This window comes from Trachymyrmex septentrionalis, unplaced genomic scaffold (genome assembly GCF_001594115.1).
Source record: "Trachymyrmex septentrionalis isolate Tsep2-gDNA-1 unplaced genomic scaffold, Tsep1.0 scaffold20, whole genome shotgun sequence".
Lineage (NCBI taxonomy): Eukaryota > Metazoa > Arthropoda > Insecta > Hymenoptera > Formicidae > Trachymyrmex > Trachymyrmex septentrionalis.
Window position 1 is genome coordinate 5,096,978 of NW_017305180.1, and position 3,396 is coordinate 5,100,373.

General features: G+C 31.0%; 1 protein-coding gene across 1 annotated transcript; it reads left to right on the top strand.

Moving 5' to 3' along the window:
• The first annotated feature begins 509 nt into the window (after positions 1 to 509).
• LOC108747565 (phospholipase A1-like) lies at positions 510 to 2,668 on the top strand. The gene is made up of 7 exons (XM_018485122.1): positions 510 to 673; positions 747 to 891; positions 1,037 to 1,164; positions 1,490 to 1,797; positions 1,915 to 2,011; positions 2,133 to 2,156; positions 2,524 to 2,668. Exons 1-7 carry the CDS (start codon positions 510 to 512, stop codon positions 2,666 to 2,668), a joined length of 1,011 nt encoding a protein of 336 aa, XP_018340624.1.
• Positions 2,669 to 3,396: the final 728 nt, after the last annotated feature.

Genomic DNA, 3,396 nt, shown 5'->3' on the forward strand with positions numbered 1-3,396 from the left:
ACTTAAACTTCAATTACACTTTTTACTATTCTTGAATCTCGAAAGGACAGAGTAATACGTCGCATGAATTATACAATGATTGCCTCGCTTGCTCGCGCTTTTCAATATTTATCTCGCATCTTTGCCGCGTGAACTTCTAATCAGTGTCAACGTTCGTCAAATTATAATTGGGTATCCGCGATCGGATTCTCTGTATCGATCGTGCAATTAGGTCTCCTTAACTTAGTTTTATTTCATAATTTTCTTTTTATTCGGTTATTCTCTCTTACGAGTTTCACAACTCGGTTTCTCATTTTGATCGCGTTATTGTTTATTAGGTCATGAGCAATCGCACTTAGGACAAACTCAGCAAATAACTTACAATTGTCAATAATGCTGTAATGTCAATATTTTAAAACATGTTTATCAACGTTATTGCTTAATACATCATGACATTTTTTGAACTTTTCTCATTATCCATTAATATCTTCAGTAGTCCGTTAGACTGTTAATATCTTCTTTCTCAAAGAATGCAGATCGTTACTACTACAATAATTCTAATTTCCCTTACGCAATACATGTGTTTATATGCCGCGAGTGATTTAAACGTTTTCAATAATATAAATATTTTTAAAAATTTAACAAAATCCTGTGTCTTCGGCGTTACATCGGTATCAATGGTTTTGTTTACCAGGTAAAATATACACGTTAGTATCTAATGTTAATTTATTTATTTCTCACGTCATTTACGTTCGTATTTCTTTCAGTAACATTCCTCAGGGTAAATTTATCGAAGCAAACAAATCCTGCGATTTTTTCGACCCATCAAAATCAGTCTTCTTTATAACCCATGGTTTTCTTGCACATTCGTACTGGCCTAATTTTGATAAGCTTACCTTTTTATTGTTAAAGGTAAATATATTTATACATAAAAATAGAAATAAAAATGTAAGATTGCTCTCTGTATTTTTAAAATTTTGTATATTACATAAGTAATAAAAAAATATTGTAATGCTTACAGTAAAATAATTTAACAGAATATTACCTTTTTCTATAGAAAGACTGTACGATATTTGTGTTAGATTGGTCTAATGCAGCATGCTATAATGACCCTGTCATCATAAATCTGTTAGGGTATCCTTTCGCAGTACGTAACACTCGCGAAGTTGGTGACTACTTGGCAAGGTATGGCTACTTTACAGTACTTTAATAATACAGATATACATATATGTATAATAAATATAATAAATATAAATCCAAATTCAAATAATTCTAATTCCAGTTTCAAATGATTTTCCAAATAATAATATAATACTAGATAATAATTAAGTAATATCTATAATTAGTATATAATGTAAAATAGATATAACGATTATTAAAATTTAATGTTGTACATTACTTTGTATATGTTATATTAAAAATAATAAAAAAAAAATCAAATGACGACGTTAAACCGAATAAGATACGATGTCTTTAGTTTATATATATTTGTAAAAAACTTTTCTTTCAGCTACGTCAAATCGGTGATGGACGTGTGCAATGTTTCATTGAAGAAGATCACGCTCATAGGCCACAGTCTTGGCGCGCATATAAGTGGTTTCGCTGCGAAGAATCTTCAAAAATCAAATTACGATAAGATTCCATTACTCATCGGAACTGATCCCGCGGGTCCCTCATTCTTATTTAACGATTGCGAAAATAGACTTTGCAAAACAGACGCCGAACGTGTAGTAGCTCTTCACTCATCATTTCTTGGGATACAAAAATCTATAGCTCATCTCAATTTATGGTTCAATAATGGCATTTTACAACCAGCATGTGAGTAATTAATTACTATATTTAATTAAATATTCGGAAAATATGTCAGTATAATATAGCAGTAGCAAATAAGTAGAAAATAAATTATATAATATAAAATAAAAATTTTTGTTTTAGGCCCATTCTTTCAATTTAACTGCTCGCATAATATAGCTGTTGAATATCTGACTCATACGCTGTTAGATAATTGTGTATATGTTGGTGTTCCTATATCGTAAGTTTTTTTCAACTAACGGCATGTTTAAATTTAAATTAATCATTTTGTAAATTTTTCTGGACAATTTATAAGATAAAAACTACGTTGTCATCACGTTATTTATTTCTACTTTTTTCAGATCTAGAATATTCCCGTTTCTTAAGTACGTATAATAAATAAAAAAGTATTTCCTTAGAATTTTTTATTTATACTCAAGCGGAATAACAAACCACGATATTAAAATGACATCAAAACGAATCGGCAATGATTGAAAAATGATTTTTAATAATCATTTTGGAATCATTTTGATATCCTAATAACTTGTTGTTCTGCTTGGCACTTTGAACGGTTATTTTCCGACTGTAATATTAGTTCGGTTCGACTTGCTTACACTTTTTACACTTACCATCTTCGCTTTTTCTCTTTTCAGTGCCAAATATATATTTATCTCATTTTAAGTATAAAAAGTATAAAAAAGTGTAAGTAAGTCAAACAGACCAATTATTTATCATGATTGCGTACTCTTGCAGTGTCATGCCTGGCTGTTCTTCCGATATTACTAAAAAAATTGTGGTGGATAGCAACTTATTCAACAATAACTATTCTACAGTAGGAGACTACTGTGTATCCGTTAGATCGGAATATCCCTATTGCAAGAGAAAGAACAAGCTGTAAAAGATCTATGTAATCAACACTTTAATTTCGTTATAATAAAAATAAAATTGTATACTTGGCAATCGTATAATTTAAAAATAATAAGATTAATGGCCGCAGCACAGACTCTTGTATAACGTATAATGCATAGTGCATAAAGGAATCATCCAATCAAAATATTTCTTTTTCGTGAATTAGGTAAAACGGATAGATTCTGATGCGAAAGAGTCTGTGCTGCGACCATAACCCTTTGTTGCATAGTAAGCGAAAAAGGCATATCTTTTTCGCTGTAGTTTCTATATATTTTTACATATAATATAATATTCCATAACTGATTTATATTACGTATATGGTGGGGGGATGAAAGTCGTGCGCTCCTGAAGCAGGGAGGGAGGTGAGGTGAAAGTCGCTTCCTGTGGAAGCGTGGTGGTTAGAGAGCCTCAAAGGAAGAAAGTGGCAAATTGCATTACGTGAATGCCCCATCGACATAGAAGGAACCACCGATGGCGGTGGTGGGGATAGAAAATTTATACATATTTAGATTCATGTATGATATATATTGTATATATTCATGTATGATAAATTTTTTACCGGGAAGCGTCAACGCTGAAATTATATCGTTCAACAATAACATCAAAATGACATTAAACTAAATCGTGCTTGATAAAAAAAAAATAACTTTTAGCACCAACGAGATACTATTAAAGACCGACGGTGCTGGGCAAATTTTCGTAAATATTAACAGAGAG